Source organism: Electrophorus electricus, chromosome 12 (genome assembly GCF_013358815.1).
Source record: "Electrophorus electricus isolate fEleEle1 chromosome 12, fEleEle1.pri, whole genome shotgun sequence".
Classification (NCBI taxonomy): Eukaryota; Metazoa; Chordata; class Actinopteri; order Gymnotiformes; family Gymnotidae; genus Electrophorus; species Electrophorus electricus.
Window position 1 is genome coordinate 5,262,567 of NC_049546.1, and position 25,133 is coordinate 5,287,699.

Genomic DNA, 25,133 nt, shown 5'->3' on the forward strand with positions numbered 1-25,133 from the left:
CTGTATTCTGTAGTTGGAATCCTGCATGCGTGCTAGATACATACAAATACAACCTTTATGTAAAATTTATAAAACTTTGGGATGTTCACTTCGGGTATACAGGTGTATAGTTCCTGTAGATGCAAAACAATAGTTCTGTTTAGATCCGTAAAGTGGGGCTTTAGGGGAAATTCTTTTTCTTAGCCAAGTACCTAGTCTACATCCCCACGCATGGCGTGACGTGTTTTGAGCAACTGTAGTGTCACCTCTGATTGCCCTGTTGTCTTATTAAAACTCCTGTAGGTTTAGGAGTCTGCATGGGCACAATTCTTGAGTCAAGTCCCCCACCCATTCTTGTCTGATTTGTATTGTAAATGAGCTGCAGTACCTGAAATCAGGCAGAAGCGAAACACAGGCCCTGCAGCTGAGAATGGCTTTGTGTGGCGTTTCTTTTTGGGGCTGAGTTTCTGTCACACTGGGTGGGGTGGGCAGTAGTGTCAGGTTGGCTCCCAGCACAAAGAGTCATCAACAAGTCCCTGCCTGTAATTGGATCATTAGGGCCTGTTGAGCAGGAGGGGTGGGTTTTGCACTGCTCCGGCTGGTCCGGCGTAGCACATGGCAGGGTCTGAGAAATGCTATTTGTCTCCCTTTCCTGTGCTGGTATTGTGTGGCTGGCTGTCATGGATGGATGAGGATCCATATGTGAGGCAGTGCGTCAGTTTATGTCCTGCACGGTGGTCTGTTGGCATTTCATTTGTGCGTATTGTGTGATGGTTTGAACGGTTCGGCATAGGTTTGGAAGATTTATGAAACTCGGAGAGACCTGCTGAATTGACGGTCCAGTTGAAAGGATTTCCTCTTCAGGAAAGGATGGTCTTCTGTCATTGTTTTCAGATCATTTTGATGCATGTTTGGTACCTTCTGCGTTCAGTGGGCTTGCATACTGAACTATTTTGCACTCATCAGAAATGGGATTTTCTGAAATCTTGGGATTAAACATGGTCTGGTAGAGATGACTGATGAGCAAAAAGAGACAACTTGAGTATTAGATGGAAAATGGCATTATTGCAATATGTTAATAATCCTCTTGCGATCGAGTGGATTTGATTGAAGTGAGTGCAGTCAAGCCGTCTGGTGGGTAGCTGGGCAGACTCCCTTTGTGTATGTGCTGCTTGTTCCTGTGGGAGATTTGCATCACGTTTCCATAATGTTCTCCTCAGCTGTATTGAGCAATGCCCTTTCTCAGTGTTGCAACTGTCTGAATACTGCTAACAAGCTCAGACTGGCACACCCCAGCACTTAGGTAGCAGGAATACTAGACGAAGATGCACGTTCCTATTCAGAGCAAGGGGATTTATCTATATTTGTGCAACATCTGAATGCGCCTATAGTATTTGAGGAATGACTCTGCTGACATCTTCACCAACAACTGGAGTTTGACTGTTTTCCCTAGTCTGGTCCCCTATAACAACTTGTTCAAACAAAGACACAAATGTGCAAGGATGGTTGGTAATGTCATTTGAACAAAACATTTTCAAAAGCTCTGAATGTCCACACAGACTGTACAATCCATGGTTCCAGATTTAGCGGGAGAAACGGCCTGTATCCACATGTTGCGGCTGACCTTTTGTTTAAGGAGGCTACACACTGCTCACACTCACCCGCTATACCCCTATCTTTTGCCCTGAGTTTTACAGGGCAATCTGCCAGTTTATAGCTCTCCAGCTGGCCAGTGAATGGGGTCGATCGTTGCCCTGGCAGCCCTGGTCCAGGGAGTGTTTACCTCCTCTCCTTCCCCCAGGCTGATAAAGACTGCCTGTTTTGTGGAAGAGGGATTTTATTGTTGGAATATCAGGTTGCAGCTTACTTTTGATAACACTTTAAGGTAATGCAGCAAAGAGTAGGTGGAAGGGTGGGGTTAGGACAAGTATGGGATTGGTTTGATACTACTGGCACCTTTACAAGCTTGGCACAGAGGAACCAGGACAGGCACACATTCCCAGCACTTTTTCTAGGACTCAGGTTGTGGTGCCTTTAGAATAGTTAGGTAGTATTGAAAGGAAAACCGAAGAGGCAAGGTTTTTGTAGCTTTGCTTATTCTTTCATAAAGGCCAAAGCATTGTCGACGTGTGGAGCAACCGGCAGGGTTTTCTTCTTCAAATTACTCCTAAGACGCCTTGGTGGATGATATCTTTGCACTCATCATCGGTGCGTTTCATAAGATATGAGCGAGACGTCACATTTTAGGAGGTGGCTAACATGTTAGACCACTTCCCATGCAAACCACACCGCTTGCTGCACTTCTCAGAGTACATGGCTTATATTAGTCATAGAAGCATCACGTTGCCTTGTACCTTATGACAAAGTCATAAGAAATACAACCACCTTGAAAAACAGCTAGGAACAGTTAACAAATGCATATGGTCTCCTTGTGGGTGAATCAGAACCTCTCAGACAGGCCTCTGGTTGTATTTTGGACCACTTGCCACAAAAGGTTCATCTGTGAATTAGCGCTGTAATTTGGATTGCTTGCTGCTTTTTTCCCCTGAAGGATGATGCAATCTCTCATTTGCTGTACAGCCACCAGTTGAGTCTTGAGTTTTGCAGTTTTGGATGCTGATAGTGGCTTTTATCCAGACAGGGTGTTTGAAGACTTTCCATGATTTTAGATGTACAGGTGTGTGTGCCTGGGGCTTAAGATGCACACCATGTGAAGTTTTTATCCGTAGGTTTAACACAGGGACAAACATAACACCAGCTATCACCAGAACGCTACATTGCCTCCCAACCATGCAACAGATCAGGGTTAGCTTGAATTTATTATACACGAAAGCTGTTCTCAAGGGATCAAACAGTGCATGTAAGGTCTTGTGAACACCTTCAGATAGTGTTAAGTATTTAGAATAACACATAAATAGCATTGCAACCAGGATCTTTGTGGGGGAGTGTGCTTTATAGAACATTAAACCACAAGTGTCATGCTCCAAAAAAAAAAAACATGGTCAGGACAGAGTGTGAATTTCTGATGAAGAGAACTGTCATTTTCACTTCATTTATGAAAACCACTAAATAAAAAAAATGCTTTGTGATTTAAAGACTGCTGTTTTGATTGAAACATTAATGTAGTAAGCATATCCATACATACAAATGTAAGACAACATAAGAAAGTAAATGGGCCTCTGTTTTGCAGTTTGTAGTCTTACAAAAATGAGTCCATTTAAGAACATTGTAATACGGTCAGGTGTGTAAGATTTCAGTACTATTGCCTTTAACAGTTTAAGATGAATTTATGATTCCATAAAACATGTGAGTAAGCTTAATCAAATTTTATAGTGTACTACTTGTCCAGAACATTTCCAAAATGTCAATAAATATTTATACTTGGTAATGACTGTGTTTGCAATTTAGTTATAGAGACCAAATGTCTTAAAATTATTAAAACGGAAGAGACTGACTAGAGGCTAACACTGAAATTAGCCTTTTTTTTTCTGCAACCCACTACAACCCAACTCCTTGTATTGATGTGTAGTACCAATGCATTTGGAAAACTGCATCACCGAGGGCAGGCCATTCATTCTCTGCCAAAGTATTAAGGCAGCCCTTAAATGTTACTTCATTTCAATCCCTGATACTGTACTTGGATAAAGTCAGAAGTCAGAGACCTGTTATCCCACATCAGCATTACAACGAACATGTTGCAAACATTCCTTCGGTTGACTAGAACTTCTTTTGAGAGAAAAAAAAAATAGTGGGTGGTAAACAACATTGTTCTAGGAAAGCTCTGGAAAATTGCCAGAGCAGTTGAATGCCTTTGAAAATTGTGGGGAACTTTGTCCGCCGTCATTGTGCTCCACCTCCACCTCTGTGGCAGCGCTGTCATTAAAAGGGAACCATTATTTTCAGTCTTGAAGCTTAATGGAACTGCTCCTTTTTCTTTTTTTTTTTAATAGGTTAAGATTGTTAAATTTAGTGGGGGTGCTACTGTGAATAAGGCCAACTGTTGGGCTGTTATCCTATCAGCTTGAATAATGGTGCCAGATTTGCCAGCTCAGCGCAGCATCTCGCGTTTCCCGACTTACCACTGAGACTGGCAGTGTAGAGGTGCCCAGGTCACTGAGTGGGTTCCTGAAGCTTTTGGTGGTCTTCCTCTGGTGAGGTTAGCAGGTGCGCGCTGTCCCTTCCAACACATTGAATAAAATGTGCTCCATGGTTGAAAACGCTCCCTCCTTATCCTGTTCCTAAGCAGCAGCCCCTCCTTGGTTATATTTGCCATCGTGTTTTCCACAGTTCTCAAGAGACGTTTTATCTGCACACTTCAGTACCTTGTTGGTATATTTTAATTAGTAGCTCTCTGCACCATGTTAGCATGCTGCTTTCAGTATGAACCTAGTGGATAAAGTATATTCTCAATTCAGTTCAGTAACATGGAGTGTAAGTCAAGCAGGCAGCTTCAGGCAAAACAGATTGGTTTGACATATATGATGGTAGAATGTTGGTCTTTCCCATCTGTGTGCCATTGGGAGCCTTTGATGCGCTCTGCTGGACCTGATATCTCTCCGCAAATACCGGCCTGTGCCAACCCCCCACCACCATATACTGTGTATATGGTTCACAAAGTGAAATACTCAGGACAGAAAAATGGAGATGAACCATCCTCCCACATGGCCCCTGGGAGTCATGTGCACAAAGCTTCCCCCCCCGAATCTCATAATATTGCTTGTATAGGAAGCTCGGTTTGATGTTAGAAGCTCGGACAGCTTGGATGATGGTAGAAACGGGGCCGCGACTTCATTGTGGTGTTTTATTGTCCCAGTGTTTGTCAGTGATTGCCTTGTAGATCTGTTTCTTTCTGGCCAGTTTCATTAAAGGCGCAGGTGATACCCGTATCCAGTTTCTCATGAGCTCATTTTTCATGCTGTCACATGATTTATGGAAGCAGTTAAATAGTGTAATAAGGGCTCCTACAGGTTCAGTTGATTGTATGCTGCTTATTTTTGTTTTAGTAGTACTAATTAAATGACTTATAGAAATACAAATATTTACAAATTCAATTAAATTGAACAGAAACCTTCGCTACACAGTAGGATTTTTTAATTTTTAAGCAGCAAGAATTGTTTTTAATCTTAATGACTTACATGAGAAGTTTATTGTGATTTATTGACGATGGTCATTTATTATTGTGTGCAGTACAAATCGCTCTGCTGATGTCTGTAATTTCATGACTGCTGTGGTGGTTTGGAATGACACCACAGTTACATGTGGATTTGTAGGTCACTGTCATGACTTTTGAGATTACTTTCTTGAGTTTTGATCCCTGATAAAGAACAAAAATTATGGATATGAGTATTATGCTTTCTCCCTACTACTTTAGATAAAATGGAGTAATTTACACAGGTGATCACACTTTCGCTGTATGCTCCAGACCTTGGTCCTACAGTGACTCAGCATAATGAACACATTTTCTGTGTCCTACATGTGTGAGGACCCCAAAGAAAATGAAAGACTTTGAAAGTCTTTTTTGGTCATTTTATTTGGTTTTGCCAGTCTCGAAGCATTTTATGAAGTAGTCTGATCTGAGGTGTGTCAGACTTATGTAAGCAGAGAATGACCTAGCTTTAATTTGTGGAGGGTTTATTGTACAGATAATTTAGATAAAGGCAGAGAATAAGGTCCTGGTAGCTCCAGTAGCCTACGGCCAGGGCATTAGAGAAATGCTGTCTATTAGCTTATATTTAGAACTACACAGAAAATAACCATAAAAAGTATATAAAGGCAAAGTTGACTACTTGAAATTGTTTTATGGTGATCTATCTGAATGCTTTTGACACACTTTTGGAATTTGTGTAAGAACTGGAATCACTTCAAAATATGTGTGGTATGTACTTGAACAGTGTCACATGAACCTATGAGAACAGTAGCATCCCCAGTGCAGCTTGTTGGTGGATGCGCAGGGCCACCTCGCGTAGCTTGTGTCCAGACCTGTTCGGAATGCACTCGGCACTTTGCGGCCGACTCAAGCCGCCCCACCACCTTCCGTGGAGTTTCTCTGTAACCGCCTCTCAGTAACAACCAGGAGATTTCCTCTACTGATTCCAGGCAACCATTTAAAAATGTTCTGCTGGTGTGACCTCATATCGCCCCAAACGAAGTGTGGGGGCATGACCGTGAGGCATCCCTAATGACGTTCAATTTGTCACATCTTCATTCATCAGCTTCAATAAAGATGAACTTTGAAGCTGGAAAGGTTCTCTCCGCACATGGTCACCCTTTTAATGCTAAATGCGAGCTGTCGGTCGTTTTTAAAAAAGAAAAAAAGCCCAGGTCATTTGACTTCAGCCTGACTATGTTTTACAATGCAGGAATCTCATGGTGGAGTTTTTATCTCCAGCAAAGTTGGAATACGTGGGCGTGAGGCAGGCATGTTTCCTGGTATGTTCAGAGCACCCCCCCCCCCCCCCCCCCCCCCCCCCCCCCCCCCCCCGCCCCTTCAGGAGACATGTGCTGTAACATGTTGGCGTTGGCCTGGCTGTAAACACGTCCGTGAGAGGCGAGTCAAGATGGAGGGGGTGGCGCTGTTTCACATTAGCAACTACGCGACCACGCAGACACAGAACGAAGACGACTAAAAGGACTTAATGAGAGGTGCTTGTGCAGCGTTTCAGTGTCTGCATGTACTGCCATTAGAACATCTGCAATCATGAGATCTTCTGGTGAAGAGTAAAGGAGCAATGCAGTGTAACAAAGGACAGTGGCTAGAGTCTGATTATTAAACCTTGCGGTTGTCTGCTGTAACTTTTGATGTAGTCCATGCTAATTGGTCAGACAGATGTTAACATGGAAGGGTAAACTTTGCTCATCTAGTGTCATCATGCACTTGAACTGTGCCTTCACAGAAATCTAAACACCATTTTCAGACCGATATCTAAGATATTTAAAAGAAAGTGCTAAATATATGCTTAGGATGTTGGATGCAGCACTGATGCAAATTTTTTATTATTTTTTTTTTGCCTTTGCCTTCATTATCTTCATATTCTTTGCACTTTTACATTTTGTAAGGGGGAGAAACGCATTCAGAAAAGTATCATATAGTTATATTACAAGAAACCAATTATATTGCTAGAAAACCTATAAGATGTTTTTTAACAGATAGACGGCATTTGGGCGACATTTTACAGAACATGGTTTGATCTCTTATACCAAACAACATTTGAAGTTGATAACTATAAACACTGCTATTGTGACTTTTATTATGTAGTCCTGCATGTCCTGAATCTTGCTTTTTGCCAAATTGGAGAACACATCTTCTTAGTATTCTGCAGCAATTTCCTGTCATGTTTTCACAACTCAGAAAGCTCTTCCTATCTGTGGCGTGCGGCCCGTTGCCACACAGTAGAAGCAGATTACTATGAGTACTGTTAAGTCTAGTTCTTTACCACACAGTCAACTAATATAGAGTTCACATTCCTTGAGTTGATGGCTGAGTTGCTACTGGTAAGACATATTAAGTTATTTACTAATATTTGATAGCAATGCAGAAAAAAAGCCATTGTACTTTTTACCATTGTGCATTTTGGAGTATTTTTTTATTTTTTTTTTTGCTTTTTTTTGTTTGTTTTTTCTTTTTACAACACTGAATGAAGACATGTTATCCATTTAGAGGAAGTAGCTACGTGTTCTGGAGTGGGAGATCTAACCTTGGTGAGATGAGAGAGAGGAAGTGAGTAGAAGTTAACTGTGCTCTGTTCCTTTTGATCTGTTTCTCAGTATTCAGGCTCAGCCTGTAAGCCCATGGTGTATATAGCTTATAGACTCCAAAGCTGCATTTCACTGCTGAACATTGAACATTGCAACATTTTACTATTAATATACACTGTTGGTTGCCTGTCTGTAGCTTTGGTCATTAATGTCACTTTATTGAACTGACAGAAAAGATTTATATTAAAGAAATTAGAGGATTCTATTGAAAGTTTCCTCAGAAGATGAATGAAACCGCTGAAGGGTAGTGGGCTTTGAGCTTGGGTGGAGATGGGGGGGGGGGGGTTTCACGTCACTAGAACAAGGGGGCTTCTAGACACCATGTGGGTGTTTACTTTTAAAAGCTGTACAATACAAGATCACCAGTTGGTGGAAAGTCTGTCTCTCTCTCTCTCTCTTTATAGACACTGTGACATCAGTATTTCCTTTACCAATCTTTAGAGACTTTTCAGGCAGTCCTGAAAGGAGTCATTATCAGCTAGAGAGCATCAGCTAGATGGAAGCATTTAGGAGTAGTAATGACTGAAAACCTCAAAGTTAGCAGCACAGAGCAGGGGAGTGGAAGAGAAGTTTCCATTCTCACAGTGAGAGAGAAGTGTTCGTTCTGTGGTCTAACAGTCAGGAAGTAGCAAGAAACCCTTTGCTCAGTGATGCATTTCCTGTCACTGCAAGATTCGCAGGTCAGTTTGTGGCTGTCCTCTTTCTTTCAAATTTATCAGCATCTGTTTTAACTCTCTCCCTCTCAACCCCACCCACTCTCTGTCGGTCTCACACACCGCGGTGCTTGTTTGCTGAAGCTTGTGGTCTTCTATAGCAGCCGAACAAGCTGAAGTTCAAAATGGAGCCTCACAGTCTAGGAGGACAGCAGAAGAAGATGGTCTTATTGATTCTTTCTGACTGAAAAAAAACATTACATGTTTGATAACGTAGTATAGTGGACATTTTTGGATGATTCAATTCACCTAAAATAAACTTGATGGGGAATGAAACGTGTGCGTACCTGCTCTACTGAAGTAGCACCATCAAGCTATACCTCCCCACAAAGAGGGGAGGGTTGGGGCTTTTTAGGTGTCTGACTCTGCCTTTTGGTGGTTCTTAGCTCATGGTGTGTTCAGCCTTGCCCCACCCCCCATATACCTGCGGTCCTGCAGCTCGCCATGGGCCCGGCTGACGTGAGAGGAGTGATAACGACCCCCCTCTCAGGTGGGTGTTGGGGGGCCCACACCTCAGTACTGCGCTCCGAGTGCCTGGAGGTACAGTGGAAAAGTACAAGAGTCGCGAGAGATCAGATTAAATTCCATTCTTCCTAAATTCCATTCAGAGTCTTGTGCTTGGTTTCTCTTGACCCCTTTGTCTCAACACTGTGGGGACTGACAGAGGAGGGGAGCTTTTGCAATGTCCTGTTTATTAGCGCTGTTTCTCAGGGCACTTTGTTTTGTCCATCGCGTTTGGGTTTTTTGTTTGTTTTTTTGGTCTTCGTTCAGCTCTCAGCCACCACAGCTGGAAACCCATTAGAGGATGCCCCAGGGCCTTTTTTTAACCCCTTGCTGTGGCAACTCCAGTGTACGTTGCACTGTAATTTTGAAAAGTGCTTTGGCATGCTGGTGCTTTTGTTTCTTCTAGCGTGGAGTGGCCAGGCTCGGGAAGCTGGCACGTGAGGCGAGAGATGCTTTAGCTCACGGTGTGAGTTTCCGGAGAGCCTTTCTCACTGCGCTCAGAGGCGACTCGTTAACTGCAGATCGCTCGATCTGTTGAGTTAGCAAAGCGCCTGCTTCTCAGATTTGTAACCTTTCTGTGCTTTGTATAATATACTTTTTTTGCTTTAAGGGCAGGGTGAGGTGGCTGTGGTCACTTTTATTTTTTTTTTGTGCACCTTTTTCCTATTTGCTTTAATCAGTCACTGCCTCTGACAGAGCTAAATTTCCACCTAACTGGCTATTTTAAGACAACTGAAAAATGTGTGAGTATATTAAACTATTATTGCGGTTAGGTGGCCCCAGCTGCCAGAAAACGGAAGCTCAGCTGAAAACAGCAGAAAACAGAAGCTCAGGACCCAGCCTTTAGAGTCTGTTGAGTGCCTTCTGGGCCTGTGTTCACTATCATGCCTTAGGAGTGCCTCATGCTGACTGCTGAGGCCTGAGTCACATCCTCACAGGAACTGGGCAAAAACAGCCATGTTCAGCTGACATGAGGCTGATGACCTTGTAACAGAAGCTTTGTTCTACATGCTGATAGAAAGTGTTCCATTTGCGCTCTCTCCTTCCGTTTTTCTTTCTTTCTCTCCCTCTCCCTCTGTTGCTAGCTAAAACTTCTGTCTCCCCGTTTCTCCTATTATCTCTCTCTTTCCCCTTTCTCTCTCTTGTTCTCTCAGTCCATCACTGACTGGACGTCATTGGTGGTTTCATTCTATAAGGAGTGGAGATGAGGTGTGGTTTCTAACGCTATAGTCTGGAGTCTGGAGTGTGTAGGGTGGGTGTGTCCGGAGCCTGATTTATGTCTTTTTGGGAACATTCCTCGTCCCAGACCTGTGCTCGGAGACAGAACGTGTCCTGAAATGCCAGGAATACCAGTCTCGTGTCTAAGCCAGGCTGGAAAAACCTCTGTGGCCTCCACTCTCATCTTCTCCCTTTCTTACTCTTTCCCTCTCTCTTGCTGTCTCTCAAGTTCAATATTTGCTTTATTGATATGACAAATTTACATTTGAGATGTCAGCATTGCAACCATCACACATACATAAAAACAGTTATAAGCCTTTTGTACTCTTGCTTGGGCTCTCTCTCTCTCTCCTCTCTCTCTCTCTCTCTCTCTCTCTCTCTCTCTCTCTCTCTCTCTCTCTCTCTCTCTCTCTCTCTCTCTCTCTCTCTCTCTCTCTCTCTCTCTCTCTCTCTCTCTCTCTCTCTCCCCTCCCCTCATGCTGGCTTGCACACCGTCTTTCACTTGTTTCGTCTCTCTCTCTCATGCCCTCTCACATGCTCTCATACACTGTAAAAAACCAAAAAAACAACAACAAAAAAAAAACCCCTTTTCTCCCATGCTATTCAGAGAGTCATCCAAGAACTGTTTTTCTCCAAAACAGCTTACTTCACTGTGGCCATGATGTCATTCCCCATATATGGGAGTCTTACCAATCTCTCTGCTTCAGGCCTTCTGTTCGTGACATCAGCTGACTATCATGCCACATATCGAATCGAATTTCTTACCACTGATTAGGTTTGTCTCAATCTCGATTCCTGAATGTGCTCGTTCCATGTTGGAATTCTTCTGGAAGAGTGACTCATGTTTTTGTGAGTCGATTGACTTAAATCGCCTCCTTTCATGGTCAACAATGAGCTCAGCAGAGGAGGTTAAGTGGGGACGTGGGGGGGGGGAGTTGGCAGAGGGTTCTTTTGGAGGAAAAACATTTCTTCATAAACCCAGTTTCAATTTGACTGTTGTTCCTTGAGCCACTGCGGTTATTAGTATGACTTCTGCTACCTGCCCTGCATTGTGCTTGAGCACGGGAGCCCTATTGGGAAGTCTGCATGTCTTTGGTGGGGAAGGGGATTAGGACAGGGAATCAGATTTCTAAAAGTGCCACGTTAGACTTGTCACATGACCCACCCCCCATTTGTGCATGTGTAATGTGGCCTGTAGCCTCTAAGGCTCTCTATTAGAGCCCCACCCTGGAGACTGTTTGCTCACCAGAGTCCTGCATGTTGAGTAAGTCTCCAGCAGGCTTGTAGCCTCTCCCTCCTGGTTGGCCCTGATGACGTGCTGCAGTCCTGCTTGGCCCTCCGCCTGGGAACCTGCCTGTGGCCTATAACAAGGCTGCCGTTGTCATGTGCACGGGATGCATTCATAGGCTGCTGTTGTCATGTGATTGGGATGCGATCACAGGCTGGTGCGGCGGCAGCGGAGACCACCGGCTGAACGCTGCCACTTTGCCGCTCTTGTTCATAGCTGTGAAGTAGTAGGAGGAGCAGTAATATGCGCAAATGCGTGTTCACAACCACGCGTGTCATATCATTACTAACACGTATGCTAATCAGAAACACATCAGTCTTTCTGTCTACAAAACTTTTCAGTCAATTTGAATAGTCAATACTTTCCTTTGCCAGCAGATAAAGTTCAGGTGTGAATGATGCATGTATTTCAAAGCATGTCAGCAGAGTGTTGAAGAGCCTGTGTGGCCGAACAGAGCTGACACGCCTTGCCTTCTGATGGCTGGCTGTGACGCCTACTGCTGTTCCATGCTTGGTTTTCACTTCTGATTACTGGAAGCAACAACAAAAGGAAAGAAGAAGTGAAAGTTTGAGATGGGCTGGGTTCTAAGCCTGTGTTAAATGATGCAAGGCTAAACTGGTTCCAGTTTCTGACAACTGGCACTGGATGTGGAGGCTGCCCAGGGGTCAGTGGTGTCCTAGCAGGCAGAGAGACTGGGGGAAGTCTGTGGCTGTTTGTTTGTGTGCTCCCCTTTACTAAGAGGCTCCAAGAGTAGTGCATTAGCAATGACTGCATATCCTTTGCTGAAGGTTGTACTCCAAACATTTGTAAATTCCATTCTTCATTACCATGCATTGCACATGTGACATGCTGCAGGGAAGAAGACCATTTTATAGCCCCAAAGGTGTTTTTTTTTTGGGGGGGAAGATGTTGCATAATACTTTTTTTGCAATACACAATTTCCATGTAGTAGGAAGAGCTTTATAAGCATATGAGCTGCACAAGCCAGTAGAAACAAGCAGCCAGCTCCAGATGTAGCCGTGGGAACAGTGACTTGCTTTTGGGGGATTCATTCTGGTGAAGGCTAATGATAGGTTAGTGCTCCTTGGGCCTAGACGACCCCCCCCCCCCCCACCAAACCCCGCAGTGGCGGTGTAGTCCAGTCATATGCTCTCTATGACCTTGTGGAGTGGGAGTAGGGGGTTGGGGGAACTGTCTCGCTGCCCTCCAGCCCTGTACTGTACCTGGCCCTGTCTGAGCTGCGCCCTCTACCCCCTCTGTCTGTTCCAAAGCAAACAAACCCCACCCTGCCATGGAGGACTCTCCAGTGGCCATAGAGGTGCCTCCCCCTACCCACCCGACTCCGGCCAAGCCTACTCCCTGGTCCCACCTTCCCGCTGCCTGGGAAGGGTACCGGTGCCTTCGGGGGAGAGAGTGTCGGAATGATTTGAGGAGTATGTGTACTTTTGGAAGAACGCGTTTTTGGTTGCACTACATCCTCTGCTTGGGTTACTTGTTAAACAGCCTCCTGTTTTCCTTATCCTGAGAGTCCCTGTGATGAGACCGATCGCATCTCCCTCCAGCTCCCTAAGACAAGTAGGGGAGGGCTGTTTGTTACCACTGAGCCTTAATGTGTGAATGTGCGACTTGGAAACAGAATTGCTGCCTGTATGACTCAATTAATAATGGGTATGGGAACTCCAGCTTCTCTTAACCCAAACATGGGGCCAGTCAATAGCACCCTCAATAATCCCATAATGGTAGAGGAAGTTAAAATCTCGTTTCAGGCCGTTATGATAAACGGGTGATGGCGTGTGTGTGACGGCGACACAGGCCGATGGACGCGTCACTGGAAAGCAGGGTATGTTTTTTCCACTCGTTTGTTTAGCTGTGGCCTAGCCAGACATCCTCAGAACCTCTAGCCTCTGGCGAGCAGACGCACGGTCGACGTAGTGAGCCGAGGAGCTTCTGCCGCTGGCCGGTACCGCCGAAGCGTCGCTCTCCGCCGCTCCCGCGAGGGACCGCGGGGTGGCCCGTTTGGAGTCAGAGCACCCAGGGCTGATGTGAAATTCCCTTTCTCTTTGTCTGTCCTCTTCCCGTCCTGTAGGTGCCGATGCCCCAGACGCAGCTGGAGTGGCACTGAGCCTGAGAGAAAGAGACGAGCCCTCGCACCGCGCCGAACGCCGGCCCCCTTCTTGAAGGGCAACCGGGGCGAAAGAAGACAGAGACAGACAGAGAGGGAAAGGGTGCAAAAAGACAAAAAGGGAACCTGTCTACAGCCCTTCCCCCACCCCCATCCCCTTACCCCCCCCGACATCATACCCTCTTGCATCTGGTTTCGTGAAGGTGGCAAAATTACCTCAGCTGTGCGCCTTCCTTCGAACGCTTCCTGTACCAGGTGTGGTGTGGAGAGTGGAGCGCTTTGGGGAGTCTCTGGAGAGACGGGAACCCTCCGCCTGTCAGTCTGAGTCCTCCCCTCCCCTCCGCGCCCCCACCCCCACCCACGGCTGCACCATGACCACTGCGGTCCAGCCCAACGAGCTCGTCTTTGAGTTTGCCAGCAATGGGATGGATGAAATCAACCAGGTAGCCAACACCACACACACGCCCGTGTTCCTAAGCCAAACGAGTGTACACCAGTTTTCACCGCAGGCTAAGAACATATTCCAGTATCAGAACATTTAGTTATATAACATATATGCAGAATACATGGTAGAACTCATCTTTAGCATTTGCATTTTATTTCCTTTCGTGGAGGTCAGTTTGTGCATTTTTGTTGTGCTGCTCTCCAGAGTGGATTGTTTTAGAATGGAGAAGTGCTGAGTTCTCTTTGGGGGTGGGGTTGGTTGAGTGTCCAGCCTTTGATGCCAGCTTTGCTGATCGTAACCGGGGGGGGGCATTCTAGCAGAACTCAAATGGGAAGTGTGAGAATGGGCGTTTGTGTGCGTGCGCGGGTGCATGCGTGAACGGAAGCTCTCCCTGAAATAAATGTAGCATCTGCGGTCCATGTGAAAACGTGACGTTTTTTCAGCTTAACCAGTTTAGGGTCGACTCCAAATTTCTGCTGAATCATGTGCTCAAAATATTGCCCAGTTTAACCTTTAGTGTTTTAAAGCAGATTTTGCACTTTATATGAATTCATTTCATCCGTTAAGCTGCCAAGCTTAACTAGACAAGCAGGCTGAGAATATTTGTGTACATTTGAACCGGCTCCTCTTGGAAGGTGGAGCCTGCTCCGGGTCTGCTGTTTGTGTGCCTGCTGCGTTTAGCCTTTGCATTTGCATGCCTGCATGTCTGTGCGTGCGTGTATGTGTGTGTCTCTGTCTAAAGTGTGTCACGATTGGTTGCAGTGTGACAGCACTCTCTTTGCTCGGTTCTGCGGACTGCGAGTTGGAGGTGGATTTCAGGCCTAACCAGCCTGACCTGTTGGGAGGTGGTGTGTGGAAGCGAGGACATGTTCCACCCAGAGCTCTACTATTGTTCTGAAATAACATCAGCATCTCTGTCCCTCCCTGTACGTTCTTACTGGGTTACTGCAAGCGAACACATTGGGTGTCCTACCAGGCGGCCCCTTGCACTTCTCAAATATCGTTTGAACTCCCAGTGATAACAATAGAGTTGTGTTTTCGTGTATGTTTGTTGGTATAAGACTGTGTGTACTTGTGTGTGCTTGCTTGCGTGTGTGCGTGCTTGTGTGCATGCGTGTGTGCGTGCGCGTGTGTGTCTGCGTGCGTGCATGTATATGCCGATTTATATGCATGTACATGTCCAGCTGTCTGAGCTCTAAGCATCAGCCAGGGTGGATTGAGTTTTGCAGCCATTAATTACAACAGTAAGTAAAGACATCAATTAATGACAGCCAAAACGATGTTGTACCAGCCTGAGGACCAGCGGGGGCAATCTCAATGTAGCCCTGGCTTAAACGGGGGCACGTTGAGCAGTGTTAGCAGGTGAGGTGAGCACGACGGTTAAGCATTTATTGTCAGCTGAAGCAGAAGATTGTTCAGATGAGGGGAACATTTGCTCAGGCTGACGAACAGGGAACTTGGCTATGCAAATGGCCGATGTTTATCTCATATTTCCCTTTTTGAAACGTGGTCGACTGCAGTGATGAGGGAAGCGGGCCTACTGAAAGGCACATGTAGAAACTAGGTCTGTAAAGTTTAATCATAAACTTAACAATCAAAACGTGCTCATCAGATGAGTAGTTCGAAGCCACACAGTCCTATCTAATAATAGATGAGAATGCCCCACCCATTGGCTCGGGCCTTCACGTCATCACATCAGTTCTGCCATAAAGAATGTCAATGGCGCCCATCTATCTGCTTTAGATAACCTTGTCTGCCAAGGGTAGAGGGGAGACGCTGTCTCACACGCTCCGTCCACGAATGGGATCAGAGGTTTGTCTTCGCTCCGATGTAACCGAAAAGGGAAGGTTTATTTATTTATATATTTATTTATTTATTTTTTTAAAGCATTATGTCCCTAGCTAGAAGAAGGGGAGGACTGGGAGGGTTGAGGACAAGGCCATGCCAGAATGTAGATGTGTAATGAAGTATTCTCAGAAGCTCACACACTAGGACTCCCCCATGCCTCACATCAGCGCACTGAGATCAGCCTTAAATTCTTGTAGCTGGACACCTAGTTATGTGACACAGACGTGTGTTTGTGCGTGCATGTGTGCATGCGTGCGTGCAGTGATCTGTAGTAGTGGTTTGGAGGCTCTGTTAATCTGTAGCAATTGAATGTTTCTGGCCTTGGCCTCAATTCTGGAGATGCAAACACCTCAAATTCCTGTGGAAGATGCCATAACAATAGTGACTTGTGCTGAGACGAGGACAAGGAAAAAACACTGAGATTCCAGCCAAGAGCCTTTAGTCATTGTGCGTGAGCCTTCCATTAATAGATATGGGAGTGGGATACAGCATTCTGATGGATCTCCCATGCTCAACTGTACCAATCTATTCATATTTTCACAAGTTTCCAATAAACAGACATTGTTTTAGCCTGTGTTTAGGCTCTTGGTTTGCTCTCTGCCGCCACCTTCTGGTGGTTTAAGGCAAGTGTGTACTTTTATTTCATGAGGACATATTGCTGGCTGCTTATCAGAAAGTAATGTAGTCACTTAACATCCTCTTGATCGCCATACAGGGCTTAAGCCTATATTAACCTCATCTCCTACACTCAGCTGTTGTACTGGCATAGGAAATGTCAACAATCTTCTTAAAGGCAATCGCTCCTGAAGGATTCATTCCATTCATTTTCATTCATAAACTATCTGCCCAAGAGCTAATGGAAAACGCTGTCTCACATCCTACTGGAGGCTGACTAAGAGATTCTGCTGGACAGACAAACGCGAGCGCGTGCGAGCGCGTGCGAGCGCACAAGCTTTGCTGACTGAAGCAAAGGGAACATGCAGGGCAATGGACTCCACTGACTCGTCCTACAGAAGCCTGTCCATTCTGTAAAAATGAATGATAGAAAGGAAGGAAGACAGAACAACACTAGCGAGAAAGAAGATGGGGAGGAAGAAGCTAGGCAGGCCTTGAACCATTGCCTGGTGGTGAGTTTTAGCAACGCAGCTGTGGAGGGTGCGGTGCAGTGCCTTATGGGTCTGTTGTCCAGCACCAGCTATTTCCTGTGTTTCCTCCCTGTGCCATGTTGCTATGTACCGCACCCACACACAGGAATGCCGCAGTGGAAATGAAGGGCCCAGAGACAAGTTCCCAGGATTGGCACGGAGCCCCAGCCAGCCTGATTATCTTTCACTGGAATCACAAGGCTGTCTGTTTACTTCATTTAGCCACCAAACCTCTATTGATATAACACAAGGCTGCGTCTGCCCTGTGAATAATGTCCTTATTGTACAGTGTATCCCTTACTGGAATCCAAAGCCCTCACTAGGCAGTCTGTGTAAATCAAATACGAACACCATCGGGTGCATATTTTCTAATTTGTGTGTGTGTGTGTGTGTGTGTGTGTGGTGTGTGTGCACGTGTGTGTACGTGTGTGTGCGCTCATTTTCCCCTGGCAGTTGGACGATCCATCAGTCTTCCCGGCAGTGATTGTGGAGCAGGTACCTGCTGCTGACCTCATGCAGGTGTATTCAGGGCTTGAGGCTGACGAGGTCACCAATGGCATCATGGTAGACACAATACAGGATGTCGTGGAGGAGAACATTATGGTGGGAGATGTAGGCCTGTCTGGTGAGTCTGCTGGCACTGTCTGGCCCAGGCATTACACCACAGATGTGATTGGAATAACCATCTAGCTTCTGCTGGGTTTCTGCTAGCCAGTCAGGTAAAGAATGCCCTTGTGTGCTGGAACATAAATATGGGTCTAACGCAAGCTCCCGTTCGTTTGGCTCTAGTGGAGACTCCCGTGTCAGGAGGAGAAGATAACATGGAGACCATAGAGGCAGCTGAAGCTCTGCTGAACATGGAGTCTCCCAACAACATCCTGGACGAAAAGCGCATGAGTAAGTTCTGACTCACTGGCTCTGTTTGTCCATAAAGGTCAGGGACTTGGCAGGAGAGTTCAAGAAAAAACCTCTTTTGAAGGGGTTTTTCTTAGAGGGACTTTCTCCTGTTGTAGAAACGTAACAAGTAGATATCATAATTAAAATCTTTCCTTCTTCAACTTCTATCATAATGGTGTTTTTTTTTTTTTTTTTCCCCTCATGACAGTCATATCAGCATATGTCCTAATTAGGTTTGAAGATCAAATACACTGTTTTAATTTGTCTGTTATGTGTTTCCTCCCTTATATATAGTTCACAGTTACGGATCTCTGCTGGAAACCGACCTGACGTACATATCTCTGCGACCAGATTGCATGGACGTCTCTCTGGATGAATCTTCCATGGATGAGGTTCCTCAGAAGAGTCCCTCCAAACCACCCAGGAAAAACAAAAGTACTGCAGTTACAGACTATTACCGCTAGAGGATGTTGACCCACAATAATGGGAGTATCTAATCTGACGATAATAGAGTTATTAAATAATAGATAGAAATTAAGTCATACACTTCAAAAGGGAAATCAAATAATCTGATAAATAGTTGTTAATAGTTGATAGTTTATTGTAGCTCTATAATAAATAATTGAAGTATCAGATTAAGCTCATTTATAAGAGCACCAATCCATATAATGTGAATTTCGAAAGGTGAGAGAGGTTAACCACACCCGCTTCCTCATCTGTGCAGTGCGCAAACCCAGAGCTGTGCGATCCTGCTCGCCCATCACCAATCCCGCTCTCCCGCTGAAGAAAAAGAGCAAAGAGGGCAAAGGTAAGTCCTACTACAAAAAACTCACACGCACTCTCACAATAGATATACTCGGCCGCTCCGGAGGGGTTGGACCACAGCTGCTTAATTGATGAGGTGCTCTCAAAGTGGACTGCTTGTGAGGGAAATAAAAGTGATAGCGGGCTGGAGGGCACATCGATGGCATCCTGATAGGGGCCCTTACACACGGGGCCCTGGACCGGCGCGGAGAGGAGGCCGGCCGCATGCATATACATCATGCTGACATGCCAAGCTGCTCTTGGTCCAGCCCCTGCTGCCGGGGTTGCTGTTTTTACCCACTTCTGGCCACAGCGTGTGGAAAACAAGAGCAATCTACTGCCAGGCCTTTCTAGTTAATTTCCAGGCCTGGTGCAGGCTGGAGTGAAATTGATTTATTAAGGTTATGGGCAAGAATACCATAATTGCACCTCTGCCAATTCCGTTTGTTAAATAAACCCTGAATAGGGTGTGAATTATAGACGAGCATTTAGCTTTTTAGGAGTTTCGACTTTAATGAGTCGACGGAGGAATTGGAAATATCCCTTTTTCTCCCTCTTTCACTTAATATAGGTAACACAATTTACCTGTGGGAGTTTCTCCTGGCTCTGCTGCAAGACAAGAACACCTGTCCCAAATATATTAAGTGGACGCAACGAGAGAAGGGCATCTTTAAGTTGGTGGACTCCAAGGCTGTGTCCAAGCTGTGGGGCAAACACAAGAATAAGCCTGATATGAACTACGAGACCATGGGAAGAGCCCTCAGGTAAGCCCAGCGTCGGCGTGTCCCGACCCTGTAGGAAAACTGAGATGAGTGGGAACGCACCTCCTGACCCTCCTGCTTTCTTCCCTGTTCTCTTCCTTTAGGTATTACTACCAGAGGGGCATTCTGGCCAAGGTTGAGGGCCAAAGGCTTGTTTACCAGTTTAAGGAGATGCCCTCTGACCTGGTGATCATTGACGAGGAGGAGGGCCAGTGTGGAGACTCGGGCCCCGTCTACGGAGGCCAGCGCTCCACGCCTCACGGGCGAGGTGTGGGCCGTGGGGCGTCGCGCGCCCAGGGGAAGGGCTCGGGCCACACGCACGCAAAGTCGTTGAAACGGGAGCAGAGTCCCAACCTGGTGTACCAGAGCACCAACGGCAAACAGAGCGAGTCACTACTGCAGACGGTCCACGTGCTTCAGCCCAACCAGGGCGCGGCCGTCCCTGCTCCCACACAGGCTCTGAGGTAAGAGAGGCAGAGTCCCACACAGGCATATATGCGAATATGCAACAGACATAACCATGCGAAGTACATTGGCAGTACTGTGCTCTTGTATTCATGTATTGATGCCTGGACATGTATATTCAGTATATTTGTATGCTCCTGTCGATATTTAAAGGAGAAATAGGTAGAATTTTGCTCATATAGCTATGGAACATTACATAGTGAGAAGAAGACTCCTCATCGTCTGTGAGATAGGAAAATGGCATTTTTGCAATAACCGTTACTTATGGACAGGTCAGACTGATGTTCCACGTTCTTTAATTTAATGTGGTTCAGGCAGATAGTTGTTTCTGTTCAAGTAAATTCTCTCTTTCTCTGTATCTGTACGTCTGTCTCTCTCGTCCCTCCAGGACAATTAACATGCCTCCCCTTGTCCTAACATCTGGACCACAGGGAGGAGCCCCAGTCACCCTGCAGACTGTGCCTTTCTCTTCTGTCCTGGCTAATGGGGACTCCTCCACCCATGGCTCGCCTCCGCGAGTCATCCTGCACACAGTGCCTTCCTCCAGCCCTGGGAGCAAAGATGTGCTGACCATCCAGACTGCCTCTCTGACCACAGACAGCCTCACCACCCAGCAGCTCCTGGTGTCCAGCCTGGGCTCGGCCGGCGCCGGTGTCATCAGCCCCACGGTGCAGCAGGCTGGCTCCCTGAACGGCCTCACCCGCCTGGTCACGCTTAACGCCAGCGGGCAACCGGTGGTAGCCCAGCAGCCAGGCACGGTCATCGCCACCGTGCTGAAGCCTAGCGAGCTGCAGGGCCTGCAGGTGAAAGAGGAGATCCTGGACCCACAGTACCTCCAGTCCCTGGTTGACGGCTGCCCTGCACCGGCTGCGCACTTCTGCAAGGAAGAGATGGAGGCGGGGGTGGCAGAGCTCAGCCACAGGACCGTGATCGTGGGCGCCACCAGCTTGGGCCACATGGTGAACGGACACTCGGACATGGGCTCAGAGCTGGCCAGCAGCCCCAGCGAGGGCCTCACCCCTGTGGAGGAGCTGGAGGTGAAGGAGTAGGTCGCCCTTCAGCCTCAGGCCACAGCCAAAGAGTTAGAGGAAATGCTCGTCACTATTTCCCAGTTCATCTAGGTAAAGCCGGAGCTCTCTGAGACCTAAGAAGTTAACCAGGTCACAAAACTGTGGACACAATCACCTAATGATTAAATAAATTCAGTGAAAACTGCTGGCAGACTAAGGACTATTGTTTACTCACATTTATTGTGATATTGTGCCTAAATCTGAATGTTAAGGGATAGTTGTGTGCTAGAGTTCTATTGGCTGCCTTTCTGGTACCACATTCCACCTGCCTCACCATCCCCCCAAATCAGAGAGCAGCCGTTTATCACACCAGGGATAGTTTCACCGCTTGTGCCACTTCAGACATGTCTGTTTTAATCAGTTTCATCTCCACAGCCTTTTGCGGTTTTAAAGACACTCCCCTTAAAAAGGGGCCAAAAGAAGTTGGGGGAAGTGTTGATGGACAGTCGCTACAAAACCAAAAAAAAAACAAAAAAAACATTCCATAGACGTTAGGCTCAAGAATGAATTCTCTCAAAACCCGAGAGGTGGGAAGTGTTTGCCAGTGGTTTCTTGCTGATAAGGATGCTTCAGTGTGATGCAGAAACAGAAGTGTGGCCTTTTGGATTTGGACTGAAAGAGTGCCTTTTGGAAATGGCAGGAATGCGAGGAGACTTGTGTTTTTTTTTTTTTTTTTTTTTTTTAGATTTTAGGTTATGTGAGGGGGAAAATGCTGAAGGCCAATGTTGTTTTGGACTCATAGGATTGTGCATTATGCTTCACATACAAAACCCATTAGCATGGCCTTGGCCAGGATATTTTCGCACCGTATTACACAGAGTTTTACAACATTGTGTTACTATGGAAATGGGCATTTCCTGTCCCAAGAGACAGTTAATTTAGACTTGTTTGTACATATTTACCATCTATTGAGAGTATAAAGACATATTCCAAAATTATCTGCTATAAAGGCAGAGTATTTTCCCCATTATACTCCAATCCTGTTCATATGAATCGAATGCCATGGAATAAAGAATATACAGTATATATGTGATATAAAATCGAGATTCAGTTCATGGCCACACATTTTATTTATTTTGTGAATTTCTAAATTCTGTATAAAAAAAAACTAATTTTTTATTGTAAAAATGCAAAAACGTGGGAACATTCAGTATACAACCTTATTCCAACCAAGAAATCTTTGTTGTATTTTCCAGATCAGAGCATTCCATGTAAGTGGTACACGTTTCATATTTTAGTTTTCCAGTATAAGGGGATAAATTGTGTGGGTGTGGGTGGGTGTGTGTGTGTATGTGTGTGTGTGTGTGTGTGGGTGTGTGTGTGTGTGTGTGTGTGTGTATATATATATATATATATATATATATATATATATATATATACTATATATATATATATATATATATATATATATATATATATATATTTAAAAAATTTGTTGCTTTATGAGATTTTTCTGTCACTGTGTACCAATATGTTTAAAGCCATTATCTTGTGTGTTTCAATGTCTGCCCTGAAGCTGACATACTTTTACCCCATTTCAGAAACCATGTATCCGTTCTCCAGAAGATCCTTTAATGTATTTTCGGTTTGTTGTTCAGGTTCAGTCCTATGTCAATGCCTTGTTGTGCCTGTTAATTTTATTTATTTGTAGTCCTCTCACATCCAGTTAATTTTTTTATTGTATGAATTACACCACATCATTTTCCGACATTGAGATTTCTTTGGCAGGTGCTCTTAATAGCTGGCACTCCCTTAATAAATGAGTAGGTGGCATACATGTTGTATCTGTATTGATCGTGGGCCTAGTTTGTCCTGAATTTGTAGTGAGCGGAGCTGCAGCTGGAAACTTCAGGCCTCATGCAAATAACCTCAGCCTGTGGCATAAGGAGGAAGGAAATAAGTATGACTGTGCTCTGACAATCAAGGCGAAACCCACTGCTCGTATGACAATCAGTGATGTCATTGTGAAACTAACCTCCCCACCACCATATAGCAGAACAGGTCAGGGCCACTGGCTTTGGGGTAAATGTATGCCAGCTCACCGGCTTTGTTCACCTCTACATCTCATGTGTCCTCGGGGCTTTCTGTTTTCCATATGTTGAACATAGACTAGATGCTTATTTTCTAAAGAAGGAAGATTTTAATAAAAAAAAAAAAAATTGCTTCAATGAAAACTTCTGAAGTCGTGTTTGTTTGTTTCATTGCAATGGCAATGAAGTGGTGCGCCGAAAGGGTCAGCTGTGCAGACGTCTGCAGACGAGGGGCTTCACGTTGTTCTAGGTTGGGGGCTGGCCTCCTCTCTCTGTTCTGCTCTGATTCTGGTATTGTGAATTAACAGAAATCTTTGTTTTCAGGTTGGACCTGCGGCTGGGGTTCTGACATCTTCCTGAGAATTGGGAGTGCTGAGAAGTGACACGGAGGTTCTTTTTCCAGGCTTGCGTTCTTCAAAGTCTTTTCTTATTAATTAATGAGAGGGTGTCAGTAAAATACATTGATCAACTCATGAGTGAAACGGCATCTGTGTATTTAACTTAACTGCCCGTGTTCTTAAACCCAGCTACTATACTGACATGTAAGCTAAAATGAAACAAAAATAAGAAAAAGGACTGACAGAGACTGAAATATTCGAGGTTCTTATACCTGCAGCTCTGTGTGTGCCGCGATGGACAAATGTGTGTTTAGTTGGGTGTGTGTGTGTGTATGTGTGTAATGGAGCCATCTGGCAGCTGGCCTATGCTGTAGCTGGTGTATGCTCCCTACCTCCTATTCACACAGCTGCAGAATACAGAGCACTCAATTTGACTGGCAATGTAAATACACAGACAAATAAAACACAGTCAGCAAACAGAATACAAGTGCCCTAGAGGCAACTACAGCTGAGAGTATGGGCAAAAATGCCAACAAGTGCATGTTACTTTAAAATGCATTTTCTCGAATTAATTTATTTTTAATAATAAAAGCATACAGATTCCACTTGCAAATATAACGGCTCTGTTAAGCTGACTGTATTTAGTTTATCTAAAGTGATTCCAGGATATAAAATGGAGAGTTGCACCATTTAGAGGATGTATGCTGGACCAGGCAGTCAAACCTGAGGTCAGTCAGGACAGAGAAAATGTGAAGCCTGATGTCACAGACTCAGACTGGCAGCAACTCAAGTATGTGCATATATATATATATACGCACACAGAAATTATAACCTTTTATGTTGTAATATATGTTGCAGTATTGAGTTTGCTGTAAAAATGCACCATTTTATGAGCAGTTAAAAACTCAGTAAAACACTCCATTTAACTTTTAAATGAAGACTTTGTCACTCAGGTGGTGTGAAAAGAAGCATTTTACAATAGGATAAGGAGCGCTACCTGCTTATTTCAGTAGCCAATCAATTTGAAAGTTCTCAGCCAATCCGTGTTGAGCAAGATCAGTTTAAGATTAAATCCTACACTTTATGGTAGTCCATATACCACAGACCTTGAAAAATATCCATTGGAAGATTATGGCCCAAGTATCTTTAGCACCTGTGTGAAACGTGTTGTACAAATGATATATCGTCTGCCAACCATCTACAAAACAATGCCATTAACTAAGACCTGCCAACATGGGCAGAGGAAGCCATAGACAAGCAAAGGGAGCAAAGAATAGCCTGTCTCATGTGTAAGGCCTGACATTGAATTGGCCTTCAGCGATACTTTTACCATGATTCAAAAGTAAAATCAGTTTGATGTCTGACTGGATTTAAAAAAAACATTTTTGGGGCTTTTTGGCATGTCGTGGGTGAAGGACAGTTGCTATCAAAGCTGTTTCCAGTCAGGAGCTGTGCCAAGATTACTCATAGAACAAAGTAGACACACGAACACTGAGCAGAACAATAGTCACGTCCCGAGACTGATCTGATTCTGTGCAATATGTAAATTCATAAAGCGTTTTAGAATGGCTACTTAGAGACTTGACATTGGACACAAATACCAACCAATTATCTCTTGGTCCTACAGTGCATAAATCAATCTGTGCCCTTTGAGAAAGTTTCTAATTGTTTCAATATCTGTAACAATCAACATGTAGCCTAATGAGAGATGCTGTTCTTTCACCGTTGAGCCAGATGATGGCAGTAGCAAC

The 25,133-nt window shown here is 45.0% G+C and overlaps 1 protein-coding gene across 1 annotated transcript in view; it reads left to right on the plus strand.

Annotated features, from left to right (window-relative positions):
* Positions 1-21,401, plus strand: part of elf1 (E74-like ETS transcription factor 1) — a 31,404-nt gene extending 10,003 nt beyond the window's left edge. The window contains exons 2-9 of the mRNA XM_027014879.2: positions 13,544-14,022; positions 17,471-17,642; positions 17,807-17,914; positions 18,209-18,349; positions 18,639-18,722; positions 19,290-19,482; positions 19,584-19,943; positions 20,333-21,401. Coding sequence (XP_026870680.2) covers positions 13,951-14,022; positions 17,471-17,642; positions 17,807-17,914; positions 18,209-18,349; positions 18,639-18,722; positions 19,290-19,482; positions 19,584-19,943; positions 20,333-20,993 — 1,791 coding nt within the window. The 5' untranslated portion in view covers positions 13,544-13,950 and the 3' untranslated portion in view covers positions 20,994-21,401. The remainder of the gene's footprint in view (positions 1-13,543; positions 14,023-17,470; positions 17,643-17,806; positions 17,915-18,208; positions 18,350-18,638; positions 18,723-19,289; positions 19,483-19,583; positions 19,944-20,332) is intronic.
* The last annotated feature ends 3,732 nt before the right edge of the window (positions 21,402-25,133 follow it).